Source organism: Prionailurus viverrinus, chromosome D4, assembly GCF_022837055.1.
Source record: "Prionailurus viverrinus isolate Anna chromosome D4, UM_Priviv_1.0, whole genome shotgun sequence".
Lineage (NCBI taxonomy): Eukaryota > Metazoa > Chordata > Mammalia > Carnivora > Felidae > Prionailurus > Prionailurus viverrinus.
Genome location: NC_062573.1, coordinates 21,031,212 through 21,053,270, shown reverse-complemented (window position 1 = coordinate 21,053,270; position 22,059 = coordinate 21,031,212). Strand labels below are relative to the sequence as shown.

Genomic DNA, 22,059 nt, shown 5'->3' with positions numbered 1-22,059 from the left:
AGAGGGAGGCAACCTAAATGTCCACTGATGGATGAATCGCTAGAGAAAATGTGGTATGTACATACAATGGAATGTTAGCCTTAAAAAGTAAGGAAATCCTGTCATATGCTACAACATGGATGAACCTTGAAGTTGTTAGTCTAGGTGCAATAAGCCAGTAACAGACAGATAGGGCGATGGTTTTCTCTGGCTATAGAATTTCAGTTTTGCAAGATGAAAAAATTCTACAGATCTGTTGGATAACAGTGTATCCAGCGTATAGCTAATATGACTATACACTGAAAAAAATGGTTAAGATGGTCAATGTCACATTACGTGTTTTACCACAGTTTTTTTAAAAAGGAAGGATATTCTGAGACATGCTACAATATGGATGAACCTTAAGACATTGTTAAGGGAAATAAGTCAGTCACAAAAGGACAAATACAGTATGATTCCACCTATATGAAGTACTTAGAGTAGTCAGATTCATAGAGACAGAATGGAATGGTAGTTGCCAGGGGCTGCAGGGTGAGAGGAATGGGGAGTTACTGTTTTTTGAGGAAAGAGTATGAATTTTGCAAGGTGGAGAGTTCTGGAGATAGACAGTGGTAATGGTTGGACAACAATGTGAATCTACTTAATGCTACCGAAGTGTATACTGAAATAGTGTTAAGGTAGTAATTTTTTTATTATGTGTATTTTACCATAATTAAAAAGATGAAAGAGAAAAATCCTGTATGGGGTAGTAACTTTTTTTTTTCTAATTTTTTTAAATGTTTATTTTTGAGAAAGAGGGACAGACAGCATGAATGGGGAGGGGCAGAGAGAGAGGGGGGAAACAGAATCTGAAGCAGGCTTCAGGCTCTGAGCTGTCAGCACAGAGCCCAATGCGGGGCTCGGACCCATGGATTGTGAGAACATGACCTGAGCTGAAGTTGGGTGCTTAACCCACCCAGGCGCCCCTGGGGTAGTAACTTTTTAAACGATAATTTTAAACGTTATTTGAAAACATAAGGTAGGGGCACCTCGGTGGCTCAGTGGGTTAAGCGCCCAACTCTTGATTTCAGCTCAGGTCACAATCTCATGTTTGTGGGTTTGAGCCCCACATTAGGCTTCATGCTGACAGCACAGAGCCTGCTTGGGATTCTCTCTCTTCCTCTCTCTTTGCCCCTCCTCCACTTGGTGTGTGTGCACTCTCTCTCTCAATAAATAAACTTAAAAAAACTGTAAGGTAAAATAACATTTTTCTTACCAGACAGGAAGATAATACAAATCATTTTCAAAGAGTTTTAAGTTTCCATGACAACATTTGAGAGTGCTTTTTTGGTATTTACAACTATCCATTTGTATGAACTTTTATTACCTTTCCAAATTATTTAAAATCTTTTAAGGGAAAGCTAACTTAGGTTCCTAGAATAATGTTTGTAAGAAATGTATTTATTAGGAAACAAAATATTGCCTTAACTCTTTCTTGTAGACAAGAAAGAGGAGTTGTTTTCTTGGACCCTGAAGTTTGTAGAGCGCCTCTGTGGCATATGTCTGACCAGCACAGAAAATTTAGAAGAAGTAGCCGGACACTCGATTGGTTGTGTGGAGATGCTGCCATAGTACAAAGAGCTGTAAGAGGCGAGCAGAAGAATTTAGATAAACGTAAAAGTTGAAGTTCTGGTATGTGAGTTGTGTGGTAGGTGTGCAAGTGTACAATTTGTTAGTTTGGTTTGTAGTTTTTATATGATACAAATATAAATATGATGCTAGAGAATAAATTAAAAATTGCTTTTGAAAAAGTAAAATTGACAGGGTGCCTGGGTGGCTCACTTGGTTAAGTGTCCCACTTCAGCTCGGGTCATGATCTCGCAGCCTGTGGGTTCGAGCCCCGGGTCGGGCTCTGTGCTGACAGCTCAGAGCCTGGAGCCTGCTTCGGAATCTGTGTCTCCCTCTCTCCCCTTCCCCTCAAAAAGAAATAAACATGTAAAAAATTTAGAAACTGAAAAAAAATTAAAATTGGCAAGTATCACAAGGACTCTGTACTAAGTGTCTTTGGTTCCTTATCATCTTCTGGCAGTAGTGTGCATGAGTTTCCTGTGGGGCAGGATCATGCTCTTCCTTTCTGAATATCCAGGCCCTACCTCACATAGGAGCTCTTCATGTTTTTTTTTTGTTTTTTGGTTTATTTATTTATTTATTTATTTATTTATTTATTTTTGGGACAGAGAGAGACAGAGCATGAACGGGGGAGGGGCAGAGAGAGAGGGAGACACAGAATCGGAAACAGGCTCCAGGCTCCGAGCCATCAGCCCAGAGCCTGACGCGGGGCCCGAACTCACAGACCGCGAGATCGTGACCTGGCTGAAGTCGGACGCTTAACCGACTGCGCCACCCAGGCGCCCCGCTCTTCATGTTTTTTGAAAGAAGGATGGATTGGGCTGCTCTCTTCCTCCCTATTGACACTTCCTAATTTCTCATTCTCTCAGCACACTGTATCCTTTGCTCGCTTCTGAATCTCTGTCCGTTGCCACCAGCGGGTAAATTGTTTAGCTTCATTCTAACCAGAATTGACGTGAACCTTTGTTTATCTTCTTATTCATCTCTCAATAATCCATCTTCTTCATTCATTTGTCTTTCCTAACCATACTATCCACCTGAATATTCATAACCTTTTCTTTTCTTGAGCCCTCTTGTTTTTCCTCTTTCCTAACCTTGTACCCTCCAGAGAAGACTGCAAACATCTGGCGAGAGCTTATACCTGAGTTATTCTCAGCAGAGCATGAATTCCATCTCTCATTTTACTTCCCTCCAGTTTCTGGTGAGCAGGTTTCCTTCTTACTTACTTACTTACTTACTTTACTTATTTTTATTATTATTTTTTTTTTTTTGAAAACTCGAATAATGTATACAATGCCCCTCCCTCTGAAGCCAACTTCACCTTTATATGAGATTTTCATCTGAACCCAGCCTGGCCATGTGAGGCAGTGAAGGAAGTGGGGAGAGGGAGGTCATGCCTGCTTGGACAGTCCCTTCCCTTCCTCTCTCCCCACTCTGAGTCTGGCCCATAGTTCATCCCTTGCTTTTCTCCACTGTCCCTGTTGTTCAGATCAATCAGGCTTGAGCCCTGCATTGTTTCATCGTACCATTCATTGATACCCATTTTGTGCCATGCACAGAGCCAGATGCTTTGCAGGTCATTTTATTCTTTCCACTTGCAATCTAAAGTCTAAATAGCAGTTTAGAAATGAGAACAACCTGTAAGTTGTGGGCCCACTGCATGGTCTCAGTGGGTGCTAATATTTTACATGGAATAACTTATTATCTTTTACATTACTCTTATCAAACTTTTATAATATCTAATTTGTTTTCCCTAACACAGTAGTAAAATGGCAGAAATCTTATCTTCCTTGTTTGTGTCCCTTTTATAGCATGTGAGAAATCACTCCCATTAGTGAGTGCTTCTTCAGTGTACCGTATTTTGTAGGAAGTCTGAGACGTTTATGACCTACCGTTCACACCGTGTTAATGCTTTGAGTAGAGCCACGAAGGTGGGTGTTTTCTCAGTGATCATTGTTCTGTCTTTGAAAACCTCAAAGATTACGTGATGCATCAGATAAAATTCGTGAATATAAATAAGCCTTTGGTTATCATTATCTGGGTGTTACATTTAAAGTTAGTATCAATAGGGGTGCCTGGGTGGCTCAGTCAGTTAAGCGTCCTTCGGCTCAGGTCATGATCTCACGGTTCGTGGGTTCAAGCCCCGTGTTGTGTTCTGTGCTGACAGCTCAGAGCCTGGAGCCTGCTTCAGATTCTGTGTCTCCCTGTCCCTCTGCCCCTTCCTCACTCACTCTCTGTCTCTCTTTCTCTCTCAAAAATAAATAAATACTAAAAAAATTTTTTTTAAATAAATAAAGCTAGTATCAATAGATGATCAGTATATTACCCTCTTTCTTACCAGTCCGTAACAATACAGCTTAAACCACAGAGTTAGTATTGATTCTTTTTCTTATAGTGAATCAAAAGATTGGACTTGATATCATTTATAAATAAAGAAAATGATCAACCCTAGCAACTGATTTAATTGCTTCCAAGTTCAGAAACCAGCAAGGAAAAAAAAAAATCCTTACATTCGATAGTGTAATTTTAAGTAATTCCTTCATTCAACAATTAAATGGGGCGCCTGGGTGGCTCAGTCGGTTAGGCATCCAACTTCGGCTCAGGTCATGATCTCGCGGTCCGTGAGTTCGAGCCCCGCGTCGGGCTCTGTGCTGACAGCTCAGAGCCTGGAGCCTGCTTCAGATTCTGTGTCTCCCTCTCTCTCTGACGCTCCCCTGTTCATGCTCTGTCTCTCTCTGTCTCAAAAATAAATAAATGTTAAAAAATAAAATAAAAAAAACAACACCCATCAAGTGTGTGGCACAGAAACAAAGACAAGGTATGGTCCCCTTGTTTAGGCAGCTTGCATAATAGAAGACAAACTTTTCATTGTCCTCCACAATACCTAGAAGTCGTGCACATAGATTTCCAAAGTTAATTCACTTAGCAAATATTTATTGTGTGCGTAGTATGTGCCAATAGGAGTTGACAGATGATGTCACACCACCAGCTGGTTAATGGGGGCTTCTTGGGAATTTCAAATACGTCCATACTTTTTACTGGTTACTGAAAATTGCATTCTTCCTGCATATATATATGTATCTATATCTATATCTATCTATCTCTCTCTATATACACACATACATGTACATATATATGCTTTCCTAGTTAGAAAGGGGTTAAATTCATTCGACCTCACATAGCTATGTAATTTGTTTTTCATAATAAAAACTGTTCTGCATTGGAGATTTTTATTAATTACAACTTCCTAAAGTATGTTTTCTCTTAATTTAGTATATCCTACAAATAATACTGTGATAACAAGTCAAGCAAATTTTTATTTTATTTATGTTTTGTTTAACAGAATTTTTTTAATGTTTATTTATTTTGAGAGAGAGAAAGAGAGGGCTGGTGGGGGGTGGGGGAGAGAAAAAGAAAGAGGGAGAGAGAAAATCCCAAGCAGGCTCTGCACTGCCAGCCCCGAGCCTGATGTGGGGCTCGACCTCACCAACCATGAGATCATGATCTGAGCCCAAAACCACGAGTTGGACACTTAACTGGCTGAGCCACCCAGGTGCCCCGCAAATCAAGCAGAATTTTACAGTAAGAGTTAGCCTCCAACTTACCAACCCCATTTTGTATTTTTGTTTCAAATTGGTGTTTTAGATCACTAGTTCCCAACTAAGGGTAATATTGCCACTGCATGCCCCCCCCCCCAACTTTCTACTCCCCACACTTAGCAGTGTTAGGAGACATTTTTGGTTGTCACAACTGAGTGAAGGGTTGTGGGGTGGGGGGAGGGTCCTGGAATCTTGTGGATAGAGACCAAGGATACTGCTAAAAATCCTGCAATGCACAGGACAGCCCCTACAACCAAGAATTGCCCAGCTCAAATTACCAGGGTTGAGAAGTCCTGTTTTTTTTTTAACGTTTACTTATTTTTGAGACAGAGAGAGAGCATGAATGGGGGAGGGTCAGAGAGAGAGGGAGACACAGAATCTGAAACAGGCTCCAGGCTCTGAGCTGTCAGCACAGAGCCCGACGCGGGGCTCAAACTCACGGACCGTGAGATCATGACCTGAGCCGAAGTCGGCCGCTTAACCGACTGAGGCACCCAGGCGCCCCGAGAAGTCCTGTTTTATATAGTATAATTTATAGTGAATAGTGAAAAGCAAATAAACATTATATATAACACATAACACCAAAATAAGAGATTAAAAATAGTTATTTCATTTTTTTTTTTCAATCAGGATGTCTGTTGTATGGCTTTTGACGTACTGCCTATGTACCAGGAGAGAGGGGTCCCACATATTTTGAAGACATAAGGTCCCAGTTCTCAAAAGAGTGTACTTTCTAAAAGTAGAGATGCTTTGTAAGCTAAAAAATTGCAAAATAATATGCTAAGTTTTATAATAGAATGAAGCAGTAAGTAGATTTGGGTGCATCAGAGAAGGCTTACTGGAGGAGGTGAGGCTTGAGTAGTTTGTAGAATTCTGCTCAAACTGAACACTCAGATGGTAGTTAGGAATGGACAGCCCATGCTGAGGGAACAGCATGTGAAAAAGCCTGAAAGCTTGTTAAACAGCAAGAATTGTAGATAGTTATGTTTTGTTTTGTTTTTAATATTTTTAATGTTTTTTTGATTTATTTTTGAGAGAAAGAGAGCACAAGTGAGGGAGGGACAGAGAGGGAGAGGGAGACAGAGCATCAGAAGCAGGGTCCATACTGACAGCAGTGGGCCCAATGCGGGGCTTGAACTCATGAACCGTGAGATCATAACCTGAGCCGAAGTTGGACACTCAACCGACTGAGCCACCCAGGCGCCCCGTAAGTAGTTTATTATGTTAAGATGAGGCTGGAGTTCTAGGTAGAGGCCTGCTTTAGGAGAGCTTTGAAGCCAAGGAGTTGGAAATTATTCTGAGGGCAGGAATATGATACAACTAATGCCCATTTTACAAAGACCCCTCTCAAGGCTGTGTGCAGCATATAGAGGAGAAACCCTTTGGGAGAGTAGTTTGAACCAATAAGAGATTTTAAAGGCCTGAGATAGAGAACTCATAGAAAGATTCAGTTATCAGAACTTGGTTTCTTAAGTGTCTTGAAGGATATATGAAGACGATGGGTAAAGAAGAAGATATAGGATGACTTTCCATTTCAAATTCATGGGGATTTCATGGATGGTAGAGCCATTAACAAGGATGGAAAATACATGAAAGGAGGCAGAGCAGATTTGGAGAGTGGGTGATGGAAATGTCTTTTTTTCCCCAAACATGTTGTTTTCGAGGTATCTGTGGAATGTATGTTTTTTTTGCCCAGGAGCTTATTGAATATTTGTCTGATTATGATTATTAGGAATGGCACGGAAGAAGCATTGTGGCCTAAGAGTAGAGAATTTCATTTCTAAATTTGTCAGTGATTGCTTATAAGGCCTTGGAAGTATTACTTACTTTGTTTCATCTGTAGTGTTTGGAGCATGGTGATGGAAACATCCCTCTTAAGGGAGTTCTTATAAGTGATGTTGAGCTAAAGAATAAATAATTGAATATTATAAGGCACTTGAAAAATTATAGTAGTTAAACATTCTGGGGACTATAGCAACTGTTTACCAAGATAAATGTTTATATACCCAAGTTGGCGTCCTAAGATCACTCATTTTGAATAACACTGGCTGAATTGCATGGATTGCCTCTGGTGTGGTTTAGATAAGCTTTTGTTTTTGGTTTTAGACTTCATTACTCAAGTATGGTTTTCCCTGCCTTTTGCATTAGAAGAAAAACTTTGTCTTACAGTTTCTGACCAAACCTCTTGTGCTAAGTATTGTTTATACCTTCACTTAAAAAAAAAAAAAAACCAAAAACACCTTAAAAGTGTTCACTGAAAATGCATTAGCTAACAAACATGAAAAGAAAAACAATTGTAACATGTTTGCCATTACTGGGTTATTTTAATGTTCTTCATTGAGGCTTCTCTGTCCATCAACCTTTTGAGCAGGAAGCATTATAAAGTTTCTTCTGATTGTTACTACTAACACATTGTAAAGATCTTTTTCTTTTAATCTATTTAGTACAGGATCTATTTAGTACTGGCCTGTGTCCCAGAATACCATCAGAGATAAGGCTATTATCCTTTCATTGAGCATTATCCTGGGAAAGTATTTATAAAATTGAACTCTGTTGCACCTGCTGACCTCCTTTTTTAAATGAAGAAAGGGTGGGGACGGAGATTATGTTCACTGAATTCAGCAGAAGCAGTGTGTTTGACAGCACTGACACAGTGCTTTAGTTAGGGCCTTTCATATTGTGTAAATCGATTCCATCTTGGACTCTGAAAGAAAGAAGTTGACCATTCAGATCAGGAAGTTGATGATCACATTGGGTGCTCTGCGGTTATTGGCACAGTGGCTGTTTTTTTTTTTTTTCTTGAGCAATCCTATAGTAGGACTCCCGGGTATTTCAGGATTAATCTAAAATGTTTGCTTTTCACCGCTGCCATGTTTTCTCTAAAACTGCTGTAAATGGAATCTAGTGGCATTATCTTCAAACATGAAAGACTAATTTTATTTTATTTTTTATTTTTTTTATATATGAAATTTATTGTCAAATTGGTTTCCATACAACACCCAGTGCTCATCCCAAAAGGTGCCCTCCTCAATACCCATCACCCACCCTCTCCTCCCTCCCACCCCCCATCAACCCTCAGTTTGTTCTCAGTGGGTTGTTTTTTTTTTTAACGTTTATTTATTTTTGAGACAGAGAGAGACAGAGCATGAACGGGGGAGGGTCAGAGAGAGGGAGACACAGAATCTGAAACAGGCTCCAGGCTCTGAGCTGTCAGCACAGAGCCCGACGCGGGGCTTGAACTCACGAACCGCAAGATCATGACCCGAGCCGAAGTCAGCCGCTTAACCGACTGAGCCACCCAGGCGCCCCTGTTCTCAGTTTTTAACAGTCTCTTATGCTTTGGCTGTCTCCCACTCTAACCTCTTTTTTTTTTTTTCCTTCCCCTCCCCCATGGGTTCCTGTTAAGTTTCTCAGGATCCACATAAGAGTGAAACCATATGGTATCTGTCTTTCTCTGTATGGCTTATTTCACTTAGCATCACACTCTCCAGTTCCATCCATGTTGCTACAAAAGGCCATATTTCATTTTTTCTCATTGCCACGTAGTACTCCATTGTGTATATAAACCACAATTTCTTTATCCATTCATCAGTTGATGGACATTTAGGCTCTTTCCATAATTTGGCTATTGTTGAGAGTGCTGCTATGAACATTGGGGTACAAGTGCCCCTATGCATCAGTACTCCTGTATCCCTTGGATAAATTCCTACCAGTGCTATTGCTGGGTCATAGGGTAGGTCTATTTTTAATTTTCTGAGGAACCTCCACACTGCTTTCCAGAGCGGCTGCACCAGTTTGCATTCCCACCAACAGTGCAAGAGGGTTCCCATTTCTCCACATCCTCTCCAGCATCTATAGTCTCCTGATTTGTTCATTTTGGCCACTCTGACTGGCGTGAGGTGATACCTGAGTGTGGTTTTGATTTGTATTTCCCTGATAAGGAGCGACGCTGAACATCTTTTCATGTGCCTGTTGGCCATCCGGATGTCTTCTTTAGAGAAGTGTCTATTCATGTTTTCTGCCCATTTCTTCACTGGGTTATTTGTTTTTCAGGTGTGGAGTTTGGTGAGCTCTTTATAGATTTTGGATACTAGCCCTTTGTCCGATATGTCATTTGCGAATATCTTTTCCCATTCCGTTGGTTGCCTTTTAGTTTTGTTGGTTGTTTCCTTTGCTGTGCAGAAGCTTTTTATCTTCATAAGGTCCCAGTAATTCACTTTTGCTTTTAATTCCCTTGCCTTTGGGGATGTGTCAAGTAAGAGATTGCTACGGCTGAGGTCAGAGAGGTCTTTTCCTGCTTTCTCCTCTAAGGTTTTGATGGTTTCCTGTCTCACATTCAGGTCCTTTATCCATTTTGAGTTTATTTTTGTGAATGGTGTGAGAAAGTGGTCTAGTTTCAACCTTCTGCATGTTGCTGTCCAGTTCTCCCAGCACCATTTGTTAAAGAGGCTGTCTTTTTTCCATTGGATGTTCTTTCCTGCTTTGTCAAAGATTAGTTGGCCATACGTTTGTGGGTCTAGTTCTGGGGTTTCTATTCTATTCCATTGGTCTATGTGTCTGTTTTTGTGCCAATACCATGCTGTCTTGATGATGACAGCTTTGTAGTAGAGGCTAAAGTCTGGGATTGTGATGCCTCCTGCTTTGGTCTTCTTCTTCAAAATTACTTTGGTTATTTGGGGCCTTTTGTGGTTCCATATGAATTTTAGGATTGCTTGTTCTAGTTTCGAGAAGAATGCTGGTGCAATTTTGATTGGGATTGCATTGAATGTGTAGATAGCTTTGGGTAGTATTGACATTTTGACAATATTTATTCTTCCAATCCATGAGCAGGGAATGAAAGACTAATTTTAGAAGAGTTAGATATTTAGTATTCATGCTTAACTTAACAACAATAAGTCATTAAAATGGTAAAGAATGTTCAAAAACAGTTTCAGAAACTTAATTTCCTAGTGAGTCTGTCTTAAGAAGCTGAAGAAACTTAAGTGCCATGTAACTTTCAAGTGTCTCTTTAAAAAGATCTTACAGGGGTGCCTGGGTGGCGCAGTTGGTTAAGCGTCGGACTTCAGCCAGGTCACGATCTTGCGGTCCGTGAGTTCGAGCCCCGCGTCGGGCTCTGGGCTCATGGCTCAGAGCCTGGAGCCTGCTTCCGATTCTGTGTCTCCCTCTCTCTGTGCCCCTCCCCCGTTCATGCTCTGTCTCTCTCTGTTCCAAAAATAAATAAAAAACGTTGAAGAAAAAAAATTAAAAAAAATAAAAAGAATTTACATTGTCCAATTACTTGAATTATCTTTATATAAAATAGATGCTACATGGTTTTATGACGTATGATATATATAGCCCACATATTTTTTTAACTTTTTTTTTTTAATGTTTGTTTGTTTTTGAGAGAGAGAGAGACAGAGTGTGAGTGAGGGAAGGGCAGAGAAAGAGGGAGACACAGGATCTGAAGTAGACTTCAGGCTCCTAGCTGTCAGCAGGGAGCCCAACACGGGGCTCGAACTCACAAATCGGGAGATCATGACCTGAGTCAGATCTTAACCGATTGAGCCATCCAGGCGCCCCTACAGCTGACATATTTAAATTCCTGGCAGGTTTATTGCTGGTTTGGGGGCAGCATTACTGAATTAAATGCAGGTTTGTGGCTTTTTAAAAATTCTTTTGGTTGACAGGATAAGGTATAAATGAAATAAAACCACTCTCAAGTTTGTTTGTTATCCCAGCAAATCTTTTTTCTGTAGTCTCTTCTAGCTCTTTCTTACATCCTCACATGATATTTCTATAATTAGTTCAATGTTAAAACCTGCCATTTTCACCTCACATTTTATTTTAAACTTTTTCCAGGGTGGTACCATGTGAAACTTCATTGTTGCTATAATATAAACACAAAGCTATTCTATTTATATTTAATAATAAAATATTTGGCCAAATTAGTAATCTGGTAGGAACTGCAATTAATAAAATATAAACAGTTTACATGATAGAGTGCAGTAGGTCCTTAGCAAGATTAGGACTAGAGCCTAGGTCTTCTCAGTTAATGGTATTTATCGTTACAATGAACCTGACAGTATTCTCGGTGCTGTATTACAAAATCAGCAGGTCAGTAAAATAATACTTATCAAGGATTGGCTGGACTGCATCCGACTTTTACATATTATTTAGATTTGTATTAGCCACACAGACCAAGAAATAGATGGCTGTTTGCATAACCAACCTAGGATTGAATTTGAGCTTGTTTTAAACTCTCTGAAAGCTGAGAATTCTTTGATCAATTTGTTCAGTTTCTTTACAGTTACTATTTACTGCCTTTAAAATAAGGAAAAAGTAACGTATTGTCTGAAAACATATGTGCTGTATGTAGTCCTTTTACATACTTAGTAATGGGAAGCATAGGAAAGAGGGACGTCATGTGTAGTTGAGGCAGGGTTTGTAGTCAGAGACACCTAGGGTTCAATTCCAGCTCTCCTTCCTAGTAGCTGGGTCATCTTGGGCAAGTTATATATCTTATCTTTTAGCCTCTCTTTCGTCCTCTGTAAAGGAGGTGTAATAGCCCCTGCTTAATCAAGTTAAAATAAACACATAGTTAACATATGTATGGGGCGAGAGGAGAGCCCCTCCACCTAGTGACTTTCTGAGTCCCCAGTGTGTTGGAAAGAGGGGTCCATCTCCAATCCTTCTGCAGGGATGATAAACTTGCATGGGTATAGAACCAGCCCTGGAAATGGGCTGCTCTTGGCCTGACCCTCAGAAATGCTGGGGTGGGCCAGGATACTTGACTTCTTCAACAGGAGAATTGTGTCATGTTTCTGTTGTTTGGTTGTTTGGAGATGTCCCTGGACATGGTTTGGTTAGTTATAATTAAAAGTTGACTCTTTAAGGAAAAAAAAAAATATATGTATATATATGGTATATATATGGTATATATATATATGGTAAATATATGGTATATATATATATGGCCACATCTATGGCAGACACTCAAGACAGGTAGTTCTAGTACTTACTGTTATTATTACCCTGAGTATTATTAAACTTTGTACATAAATTGCCAGAGAGAAATTAGTTTTAAATGATTGAGGACTGATGCTAAAGACCAAGTCATATTCTTATTAATTCTAGTGTTTAAAAGTTGTATATGTTGAGTTGATATTAACATACAAAATGAAATTACAGTGAATCCATGGGAGAATTTATTTAGGCTCTGTTCTGCCAGCTAACATACAGCTTTTCTTTCAACAGGCTCAGCACTGTGTAGCTACAACCTAAAGCCTTCTGAATATACTACATCTTCAAAAGCTTCTGTTCTTTGCCCCAAACTACCAGTTCCAGCGAGGTAACTTTTATTGTATTTTGTTAACTTGTGACTTTTGTTTTTGTAGGTAGATTTTAAACTGTATATATTATTCTGAGAGGAAAGTCACTTGATGATACCTGTTGCTTATGACCAGTACTTATTTTTACAACAAGACTTAAAAAGTAGTAGTAGAAATGACAACATGTGTTTCATATCTTAAAACACACACAGAGACAAACAACTTTTCTCATTCTCAGATATCTTAAATTTCTTTGGGGGGGCTCACCTTTTTTTTTTTTTTAATGCCATACTTTTTAAGTGTGGAGAACTGCTGAATCATTACAAAATCTGCAGTGAAATTAGAAGCCAAGTCTCACAGTCTCCAAAGATTCTCTGAAGTTGATTCCAGTAATACTTAGTGGGATTATTTTTTAATTTACTTTGTAAATTTAAAAAATATGCCAGATTATTCTCCATCCTTTATTTCAGGCTACATCTTTTAGGTACATTCTCTATAATAACACGCTATTTGCCATATCTTATCCAAGGTCTTATTCAACAAATATTTATTATTAAGTACCTACTGCATATCATGGATGCACAGAAGAGACAAGAAATATTCTTTATTTGGAAGGATCTCACAGTAGTTATAAATAAAGCCAGCTTTAAAATTACAGATTTTTTTTTAACAAGGAAACAAATTTGCAAGCATTGTACAATATATCCTCAGAATTAGGGGCGTAGGATTTGGAACATGTCTGATCTTCAGAACCTTAAGTGTGTATCACTAACCATGTATGACATGCGTCAACTTCACTAGGAATACTGAATTGAGACCATTTTTATTATATCTTAGTATATGACAGCAAGCTACAGGTTAACATTTTGAGACCCATCTTATGTCTGCTTTCCTTTGGCTTGCTTATGGGTGTAACTTGTGCTTTATTAACTTGAGTGAAATTTGAAATTTTCTGTTGAAAAAGTAGACAACGGAATAATATCACTTTAGTTGATTTCCAGCTCTTTTAGTCTTGTCACGTTGCTATTGAAATTAAAATGTAAAGCCTATGGAAATAAAAATAAAGGAACTGTTTTAAAAAGATAGTAAGTAGGGCCTATAAATTATGGGCTTAGACCAATTGGTAAAGAGACTCCATTCATGAACATTGAGACTATTAGGGAGGCTGTGACAGTAAAGAAAAGGAGGTCCTTTGAATAGAGTCACTGGAGAAAATTTATCAATGTAAAAACAAGAAAGGCTCTGTCCTCTTATCGACTCAACTGCTAAAAGCCTGTTTTAAATGCATACTTTGAGTGTAGAGTCACATTTTAAGGTGTAAACATGTTATGAAAGGATTACCTGAAAGCCTTGATGTGAGGATGCCCCTGTGTAATATGGGTGGGGTCAGGTAAATCCTCCTGCACCAATGACCTCTGACTCTACCATGTTGAGGACTGCCTGTTCCTGGGTATCTATCTCAGGTGTTCCATTCTTGGCTGTATATAACTCATGTATCTCACATAAGGTGTCCTAAGGACATGCACTTTGAAGATGAAACATAGCATTAGGGACTTGGGTTTTAGACATGGACACACTGGGCTTCTCACAAGGTCATCTACTAATGTCTCAGTAATCCAAGAAGCAATGATGACCCTATGCCATCAGAAACCTGACTGTATACTGTTTATACTTATTTATATATCCCCATGTTTCACTAATCTTAGTACCTTACAGTCTAAAAGTATCTTACCACTTTAATTTGAACTCAGCCTGTTGGAAAGTAAAAGCGAAGTAACAGCTGATAGAAGGAAGTCAGATTAGGACCTTGTAAATATCATCATTTAGCATATGACAAGCAAAGTATAAGGATCAAAAAACAAAGAATTTGTTCTAATAAAAAACTTGGGGCAATACCATGTTCCACACTTAGTATTAGATACCAAATCTACAAAGATAAGTAAGATCTAGTCTCTGTCCTTAAGAAACTCTGTCTTTAAAAAAAAAAAAATAGGGACTGTTTTGGTGACTTTTTTGTATACACTAAAAGACTAGCACTAGGCAAACCTGTGCTGAGGCAAGTGGCCCTCAGCATGGTTCCTATCTATTTTGTGGTCCTCTGAGGAGTGCCCTAGTGGGACAGAAAGAGCTAAACCTTAAGTCCAGATAGGCCTGGGGGTGAATTCTGTGTCACCAGTTTCTCTTTGCCAGCTCAAGCAAGTCTCTTAACCTCTCTGTGAACCAAGTTTTCTCTTATGTAAAATGGGAATGTTAATACCTCTGTCATGGAATTGTTGTAAGAATTAAATAGGGAATATGTTTTAAGCATCCATTATTTAAAAAAAAAAATTAGCGTTTATTTATTATTGAGAGACAGAGCATGAGCATGAGCATAGAAGAAGGGGCAGAGAGAGAGGGAGACACAGAATCTGAAGCAGGCTCCAGGCTCTGAACTCAGCACAGGGCCCAACTCAGGGCTGGAACCCACAAACCACGAAATCATGACCTGAGCCGAAGTCAGATGCTAACGACTGAGCCACCCAGGTGCCCCTTTAAGCATCCATTATTGTGCTTGACATCTGGCTTAAGGAGTAAGTATTTCTGTCAACCTCTAGAGCCTCCCCTTTTGCCCCTAACCTTCCTGGGTCCCCAGGGACCCTCTGCAACTGAAAGCAATGCCTGTTTCTTAGATCAAAGCCATTGTAAACTAATTTGCAATAAAACACTCACACCACATAATTGCCAAATGGTTACTATTCCTAATGAGCTTTCGAATTTTAAAAGCAAATGCCTGGAAAGGGCCATATTTTATCCAAGTTCATAACTCTCTGTTGATGACATGCCAAGCATGGTAGCAGTAGGGAGACAAGCTAGCCCTTATGCTTAAAATGCTTAAAGGTTTAGGTATAGCTAGAGAAAATTGCAGTGGTAGAAACAGATTACATAAATTCAGTTTATTCACCATTTATTGGATACTTCTGGATGCCAGTAAGGATATTAGGTGTTGGAGAATTAATAGCATGATGTGGAAATGAGAAACCAATAGCCAAGAAAAAAAGTGTTATCTGTACATATTTTAAAATGAAGAATTCAACATTAATTAACATTTATAAATCATCTGCTGTGTGCTATAGCCACCATATTAGGTTTCTCATATATATTGTCTTCTTTAGTCCTTACAAAAGCCTATAAGGATATTGTTCCTAATTTATAGATGAGGAAGTAGAAAATCAGTTAAATAAGTTGTGCAAAGCCACAAAACTAATCGTTGGGAATCATAATTTTAATCTAAGATCTTGTGAAGTCTATACCGCAGTTAGTTTTACCCTGATGTGAGCGTTTTCTAGTTGTATCCATAGTATAAGGTGAGCTTAGGGCCCTCCTACTCTGCCGTCTTCCCCAAGACAAAGTCCTACACCAGTTGGTTAAAAAAAAAAAAAAGGTGGGGGAGCCTGGCTGGCTCAGTCAGTAGAGCATGTGATTCTTGATCTCAGGGTTATGAGTTCAAGCCCCACATTGGGCATGGAGCCTACTTAAAAAAAATAAAAAAAATTTTTAAAAAAGAGTACAAGAATGAAAGTGAGAAAATAAATAAAATGAAATGTATGAAAAACCAATGAGTATTGCCATTATAGTCTTTATTTATTTGCTGTGTTTTCTGTGCTATAGAGCTATTGCCAGAATCCTTTATTGTTACTCTTTCTTAAATAAAACTTTTCCTTAGAAATCATGTGTAATTGCTTATTTATAACCTGAGATTTTAAGATAATGGAGATGCAAACTCCTGTCTTCACTTCTGAAGGCCTATGGACAAGAGATAATACATTGTTTGTCATCATATTTTGAGGGAGCTCATTAGCTATGATAGTCTGGACTTAAGGCAAATGGACAGTATGTTTGCCAAGGTAAGATACAATTTTCCTCTGAGTGGCTAATTTTTAAAAATCTTTAAAAGACTCATTATAAATTCATTTTGTTCTTGTTGACTGATGTTTCAATAATGTGAAACAGCATCAGTTCCTAACAGGACTACATTGACTTCTTAAAGATTCAATATTCTGTGGGCTTCAAGAGGTAGAGGAACTTACTATAAATAGAATTCTTTATGCTGTCCTCTTAATTAAGAAGCACGGTGTGTGTCATTTAGGTTAGATACTAAAGTAGAAAAGATCTCATAGAAGTATTACTTTCTGAGAGGTATATGAAATCAGCTAACTCAAATTCATTGTATCACATAGGATTTAAATGGTAAAATATAAGACAAACCATTTCAATGCCATGATTACTTAGATTTTTTAACAAGAAAATCATCTGAGTATTAAAAACTCAAGGCTGATTAAGTTGTTTTTGTTTGGGAAACAGTAGAGAAAATGAAGACAAGGGAGTGTAGTGCTTTTTCTTTGAAACTAAATATTTAGGGGCGCCTGGGTGGCTCAGTTGGTTGAGCGTCCGACTTCAGCTCAGGTCATGATCTCACCGTTCCTGAGTTCAAGCCCCGCGTCGGGCTCTGTGCTGACAGCTCGGAGCCTGGAGCCCGCTTCGGATTCTGTGTCTCCCTCTCTATCTGCCCCTCCCTCGCTTGCACTCGGTCTCTATCTTTCTCAAAAATATGTCAACATTAAAAAAAATTTTTTAACTAAGTATTTAACTTTGATTTTTTAATTGTAACCAAACATTGCCTTCTCTTTTATTTGTCTTCTATTTCTGATATTCCTTACCACTTGACCATTTTGACCATCAGCCAGACAATGTAATCTGCCTGTACTAGTTTTATACCTTCAAATGTAGAGCTGTCAGGTTTTTCTTTAAACCAACATAGATTAAATTATAAGGTAAGGGACCCGTTGTTACTTTCCTCCAATCCTTTGAAGGAGACTTGTAAAAGCACTCTTTCCAGTTAGCCAAGTGTTTATGGATAGTATAAAAATGACTTGAGAGGGTAAGAGTGCAAATATTGCTCAGCATTTCCTCTTAAATAGGAATGAAAGATTCGAATTTTAAGAGTATAATCCTTCCCTTTTCAAACCATCGATCCTCATTATAAGTCTGAAAAGCAGAAAAACACAAACACTACTGGGCATCTGCTCCTATTAATTTAGAATTACTGACTTATGGCTGGGATCTATCATAGTTATCATCATCAACATCATCATCATCATCATCATCAAAGACTCAGAGAGGTCTTACTCCTACCCTTTCAGCTAACGGATGGAGAAACTGAGAGAGAGATGGAGTGACCTGAAGCTATGTAATGTTAGGAGGATCACCCAGGGCTTTTGAAGTCAAAGCCAGTTTTCTTTCTGTTATAACAGGCTCTGCTCTCTTTTAGAAATGTCGTGTATGTCTCTTTGAGTATAAAACTATATTAAAATCCTGTTAGTATATGGGAGATACAGGTGGAGCTGCTTTTGGACAGAGGGTAAGGTACACTTGTGGTTATATGACAGGAAAAAAGAAACAGCAGGGCCAAGAAAATTGGTGGATGTTGAAAATGAGAAAATGACATCAGTATCCCTAAGGGAGATACATTTTATGTTCAAGGTTGGAGGCAAGTGAGTTAAACAGAGGCTATATCAGAAATCATAGGGTAATAAGTAAAGCAGATGAAGATATAGGTAACCATGGAACAGAGAGGACTTTGGTTTCAAAGGATAGAGAACGAGGCTTCAGTTAAAAATATGGTTAGAAGTCCTCAGACAGGGATATTAAAGTGTCAGGGACATTATCTAGATAGCATCAGGAAGAAAAACAGTCATAGGTCACAATGAAGCTAATGTGTCCCACATTAGCCTCCATTGACTATGAACTTATGGTTAATTCTTTTGATTCTTTCCTGTAATATTTCTGACGAAATCCATTTCACTTAAAGGTATTCTGTAATTTAATAGCTTTTTATATCATTAGCGAAACAAATTTGGTCAAAAACAATGACTTGCATGCCTGTAATTTAAGCCCTACTAAGAATGCTCTTTCTGCAATTTCTGACAAAATATTGAATCTTGGACATTAACTTTCACCAACACCATTTTAGAGGTATACACAAATACACCCACAAGTCACAAGAGTCACTTCTTTTTTAAGTGAACATTTCTATCATAGTGTCACATCATTTTTGGGGGATACATTTTGCTGAAGCATAACTAAGGTAAGACTAGACCTTTATAATTATTTTATTGTTCCATGAAGTTCAACAGCATGGAAGATGTTGCCTATTCTTACTCCCAGTGATGCTCATTTACCAGCATTTAAGGAAAATCAATACATAGTACACGTTTTTTTTATTTGAAAAATATTTTTGTTGTTTTTTGAGGAAGGAAAAACAAAGATAGTGTCTTGCTTCAGGTCATACAAAATTGCTTGCTGAGATCAGAAACTTTGGAATTTGGTGCCCAATCATAGACTGTTCTCCACTAATTTGATACAAAATACAGTGCCAACCAAAAATGAGAGCATACTTATATCATTCCAGCCAACGGTGTTATATTAGAGCTATGACTGATAGTTCCACAAATAATTCTGAAAATATGAGATTTATGTTAGTGATAGCTAAATTTTAGTGCACACAGAAGTGTGTATTTGTGTATGGACAGGCATATGGACTCTCTTAGAATTCATTCAAATCACAACTGAGGGCGTGTTCATAGAGCTTTTTTAGAATCTCTCATTGATCAGATGTATACCATACTTTCCAAGGCTAAAGTAGAATATGTTATAACAAACCAGACATACTTATGTCATTGTTCACACATAACTATGTTCCTTCACAAAAAGAGTTGTGGTCAGTGTAAACCTGATAATAACGGATTACCTCTTTTTTTTTTTTTTGGACACAAATAATCTTATAATAAAAATTATATATAGAAAGAAAACAGCTCAGAATCCCATGACCTTAACGAATCAGAGATTTTTCATTTATTTATATTTTTTCTGTTCTCATTTTTATGTATATATCTTTTGTACAAAGATACAACCATCACTTTAGTTACAAATTTTTGTTTTTTTCCCCTTGTACTATTAACCTCGTGTTTCCATACATTAGTATCCATGGTTATTGTTTTAATTAGCTGCACATTATGCTGTATGTTGATGTCTTGGCATGATTAATTTATATGAGGATTATTAAGCTTGTGCCCCGAACACCTTTTTTAATGCAAGGTTCTGTATGCTGTTCTGATAGAGGAAACATTCTATTAATGGTGGCACATTTCAAGCAAAAGCATGTGTGTTTTCTATTTTTAAATAGCTTATGGCAAAAATTCATTTTCAGCTCAATGAAATATATGTTCCTTAAGTTTTGTCATCTGCCCCTTGACTGATAGATGTGCAGGCTGAGGAGTTTAAGTGTTTGGTTTTGCTTTTGGTAGTTCTGTATGTGCGTATGTGTGTGTATATGTGTGTGTGTTTCTTTTCAGAAGGGGAGGGTAATGTCTTCTTTGGAACATGCACTCCACCCTCTTTGATAAGGCCTGTGGCAAGATTCGCATCCCTGCCCATGACAGTCATCTTCATAGCATTAAGCTCACGGCTCTTAGCGCCCATATGATGTGTGGAGGGTGGAGTGTATTGCAGTCATAATCACCTTTCATTTGTGTGTTTGATGTGGCATTTATATTAAGTAGGAGTAATTTTTTTTCTGATTTTTTTTTCTTGTGTCACCAGTGCACCTATTCCATTCTTCCATCGCTGTGCTCCTGTGAACATTTCCTGCTATGCCAAGTTTGCAGAGGCCCTGATCACCTTTGTCAGTGACAATAGTGTCTTACACAGGCTGATTAGTGGAGTAATGACCAGCAAAGAAATTATATTGGGACTTTGCTTGTTATCACTAGGTAATTGTTTTTCTCATTATTAGCTATTGCATAGTACTGCAGTAGAAGACTGTTCTGTCTTTTAACCAAAATATGAATACAGTGGGGATACCTGTAAAATGTTTAACTTCCCATAGCCAAAATAACTGTTTCAGATTATATATAGTTATAAATATATACATATTTATATATATATATTTATATATCTGAAACTAATTTCCTTTCTTTTTCTATCATTGGAGAAAACTGGTGTTTTCCCAGACTTTGGTTACTGTCTCTAATAACCTTTAATATGATAGGAGGAGGCTTCTCTTAATGAATCAACACCCCTTTGTTTTCAGTTATGATTCCAAAGGCTTATGAAAGGAGGCCACATATTCTCTTACACATTTCCATCAAAGAACATAGATTTCTGATAGATTACTTTTGAAATATGTTTTTTTTCATTGCTACAGTTCCTGATGTCACTGTATTGCTGGAAAAATTAGGAAATCTCCACTTGTTAGCCATTGAGTTTTCTTGTCAATAGATAATATAATTAGGTAAATGTTATTTCAACTCCCTACATTATCCTAGAACTATATGTAGCCATATCAGAATCTATAGATCTTTCTAGTTGGGAGGAGTAAACTGTGGTAGGAACCAAGCAACTATCTCATTATATATGTGAAATGAGTTATACCTTATACCTGTTAACAACAATTATAGTCTTTGAGAAGACTAGCTGTATTTCCGTCTTGTCATTAGAGAGTATTTTCTTTTTGCTTAGGTAGTACTTGACTCAATTGAAATAATGCTGTCCATATGAAAAGCTATTTCTGTGATATTTGAAACGCTCCCATCTGTTTTTGGTTCCTGTACATTTATTGCAAAAGTGAGTACCTTAATAATGTTACCCAGTCACAGATCCCAACCATTTATTTGGCTTTGCAAATGGCCCGAAAAATCTTGACTACTAGTCTGGCTTTATGAAAAAATTATTTGGTTTCTGAAATAGTTGAATACTTTGACCAAGGCGGGGGGGGGGGGGGGGGGGGAACACCTTAAAACTGGTGATAATAATGTTAAGTCATTGGGATTCCAGTTTTTATTAGAATGGTTCTCTTGAGGCTTAAGATCTTTAAGAATTTATTTGTGAAATGGGCCTTTAGATGATTAAAGATGAACAAATTATGATTTCAGAAATGAATTTCCCCATGCAAAGGTCAAATCTTCCCAGTTTCTTTTTTAAGATTTTCACTCCAGATTTTAGCATGTTGGAATTTAGCTTGGGATGGGTAGAGGCATTTGGCTAAATAACTCAAACTAAGCTTTGCTTTTCTTTGAAGAGTCTCTCAACCAATCAGGACCCCTGACACCAGTTGAAAATTAAGGTCAGAGGAATTTGGGCCTCCGTAGGCTTCAGAATATTATTCTGTAGGATCAGAGCATCTCTTGGAGTTTTAGAAGAGAAATGACCAGAAAAAGATAAAATACTGTCTAGCTCATTGACCAACTGTTAGAGAAGTTGGTCTTGAAATGTGAGGATTACACATGGAAGTGTAGCTAGTTTAACTGATCTCTGTCTATGTGTGGTAATTTTTCTCATCACCAACATGACACATCATTCTCTACACTTTGTGTGTTAGCATGTATGTTTGCATGTGAGTTCCAATGTCTTCCCGTGGTGAATCCACAACAGTTCTGTGCTGTTTTTGAGTCACCATGTGCATTTGCATGTTTTCTTTTCTGTCATTTATAAACCCACAGTTAGGTGCCTGTAGTTTCCAAGTGACA

The 22,059-nt window shown here is 38.1% G+C and overlaps 1 protein-coding gene across 3 annotated transcripts in view; it reads left to right on the top strand.

The window, feature by feature from the left end:
• Window positions 1-22,059, top strand: part of SLC44A1 (solute carrier family 44 member 1) — a 158,808-nt gene that overhangs the window by 98,066 nt on the left and 38,683 nt on the right. For all 3 annotated transcript variants that reach the window (XM_047830653.1, XM_047830651.1, XM_047830652.1), the window contains exons 5-6: window positions 12,423-12,516; window positions 20,135-20,304. In XM_047830653.1, coding sequence (XP_047686609.1) covers window positions 12,423-12,516; window positions 20,135-20,304 — 264 coding nt within the window. The remainder of the gene's footprint in view (window positions 1-12,422; window positions 12,517-20,134; window positions 20,305-22,059) is intronic.